This window comes from Cinclus cinclus, chromosome 7, assembly GCF_963662255.1.
Source record: "Cinclus cinclus chromosome 7, bCinCin1.1, whole genome shotgun sequence".
In the NCBI taxonomy this organism is placed as follows: Eukaryota; Metazoa; Chordata; class Aves; order Passeriformes; family Cinclidae; genus Cinclus; species Cinclus cinclus.
Window position 1 is genome coordinate 1,261,002 of NC_085052.1, and position 2,500 is coordinate 1,263,501.

Consider the following 2,500-nt stretch of genomic DNA (forward strand, 5'->3'; position numbering starts at 1 on the left):
TGTGCCGCCCGTGTTTACACAAATAATGGCAGCACTTGATAATAATGTTGGCCAATTATTTCGGGTGGCCTTCCCCAACGCCCCCCTCCCGGAGTAAGTTGTAGCCTTTGTGTCGGCCCGCGCTCGGCGAACCTGCTGAGTTGTATGGTGTTAATCATCAAATTACATGCTGACTAATGAGTGATGGCCTAAATTGCGGGCTGAGTAATGAATAGATGGAGGCAGTTCTTATTAGTCTCAGAAAACCCATTGATTTATGTAGCGCCATGCACCATGGAGTTAGTCTGCTGAAAACGATATCTACATCAAGGAGTAATATACTCTAATAAGTATTTTCATCTTAACTCTAGTCACTGGGCCTCCAGGCTCAGTTTTTGTTTGAGTCAGGCAGAGCTATAATAAAGCCCTATGACTCCTTATAAAGCTTGTTAAACACAATGTGTGCAGTCTAACTGAGTCAGGATCATGATTCATGCACTGTACACAGCAGCATGTGCTGCTGATTTATGACCAAGCACAGTTCATAGTCAAAATTACAATTTGAGGGATAAAAAGATTAATTACTATTTGTGGCCTGCAATTTCATGAGGCTAGTGGATTGCAGCTGTAGAATGATAGTGCTCTACATCAGTTTGTAGTCAGCCATTCACAGATTATTAAAGCTTTGCAAGATTAAGTGCTCCTCCTGCCTGGTTTGTGCTCAGGCAATATGCTAGACAAAAAAGGACCACAGGGATAAATCTGAAGCTAGCAATAGCTGGACATATGTCATAATTGCCAGTTTCCCATAAATCCACAGCCAGTATAGAAAGCAGCCTGTGATGCAGACATCATATCATGACTGTAGTGATTGCTATATATGGCCTCAAGACCTGTAACTTTGTTACTGTGCTATCATTTTCACAATATATTGGATAACCCTTTGACTATTTTCCAGCCTAATTATAAGTAGAAGTAATCATTGCTTCGTGAAGGGGGGAAAAAAATAAAGATCCCTTCCTCAGGACAGGCTGTAAAATGAGGTTTGTGGCTGGGATAAGGTCTGAGAGGAGAATTGCTCATGGGGTGTAGATTTGTGCTCAGGAGCAGTTGTTGGGATGTGTATTTTATTAAACCCCTCTGCTTACATGGCCTCATCTGTTTATGTTCCAGCGCTTAATGAACCCACCATAGATTACGGCTTCCAGAGGTTGCAGAAAGTTATTCCTCGACATCCAGGTGATCCCGAAAGGTTACCAAAGGTTAGTGTGAAGAGTCAGAAAGCATCTGTTCATTTTTTTTTCTAATTAAATACGTGTTGCTAAGTGATGCCTTAGGCTGCTTATCACCTGTAAAATAACTCTGCGCACGAACTCCGGCTGAGCAACTTCTTGGGTAGGTACATCAAGCTGCAAAAAAAGAAGCAACCTGTAGTCTTAAATGTGACCCCTTTTCCACATTAATTCTTTGCCATTAAGTTAATCGACAGTTTTTAAGATAGCACCTGATACTTGCAGGAGAGTATTTTAAAGACGGAGAATGGATTTTCTGATACAAATATTTTGGATTCTACAAGAGGGACATAAACTTCCTGCGTAATGAAATAGTTCAATTAAACATTTTCCACTCCAGTAGCTTGTAGTGATTTCAATCTAAGCAGCCCCACTCTGATCTGTGATTATTTGACTCTTGTTTTCCTTTCATTTTCTAAAGCTCGATTCAGTTTAATCTTTTGTTTACAAAGCTTTTGTTATAAGTCCCTGACTTAGCAGGCTAACAAATGAAGTCCACATATTAATATCTAGAGGGACTTTTCATTTAAATTCAACAAAGACAAAAGCTGCCTGTGTTGTTTATGCACATGACACATATCACAGAAATTTCATTTTGATGTAAAACATTAAAGATAAGTCATGCTTATAATTTTCCCTTTTTCTTTGATATAATATTGTCTTTTTTCCTTCAGCGCAATCTCTGATTTTCAAGGCAAACTTGAAAACACAAATGAAAAATGAAGTCGTAACATTATGACTGATTATTTTGTATTCTGTTCCTGTGTGCATCAAGTCTTGACCACCTCTGAGTTTTATTAACACAATAAAACCTTTTATACATTACCTTTTAATGCTCAGCATGAACATAAGCAATATCATTAGGTCTCTCTTTTAATTTTCGAGCATGCCAGCAACTCATATCAGATATTCACTGTCACAAGAATTGTAGGCAGAAGGGAAGATTTTTAAAGTGTGTTTCACTGGGGGGATTTTGCTCCTGAGGGTTGAGCTCCAGCAAGAACAAGTTTGCTCCTTCAGAAGAACTGGAGCCATCCACATCATCACCCACAGGGCTCTTGCTGCTACTGTTGCTGCCTTTGGGTTGATACAGGTATTAATGATATCACTTTCCATCTATCAATACATGAGATATACATATTCATATATATTTATATGTATACATATATATGAGTTTTGTTATCAGACTCTGTCTAAAAGCCCATGTAAATGTGCAGCATTCCCATCAG

The 2,500-nt window shown here is 38.8% G+C and overlaps 1 protein-coding gene across 18 annotated transcripts in view; it reads left to right on the forward strand.

Moving 5' to 3' along the window:
- EBF3 (EBF transcription factor 3) overlaps positions 1 to 2,500 on the forward strand; it is a 118,413-nt gene that overhangs the window by 101,921 nt on the left and 13,992 nt on the right. For all 18 annotated transcript variants that reach the window (XM_062496126.1, XM_062496127.1, XM_062496135.1 and 15 more), the window contains one exon: positions 1,153 to 1,241. In XM_062496126.1, coding sequence (XP_062352110.1) covers positions 1,153 to 1,241 — 89 coding nt within the window. The remainder of the gene's footprint in view (positions 1 to 1,152; positions 1,242 to 2,500) is intronic.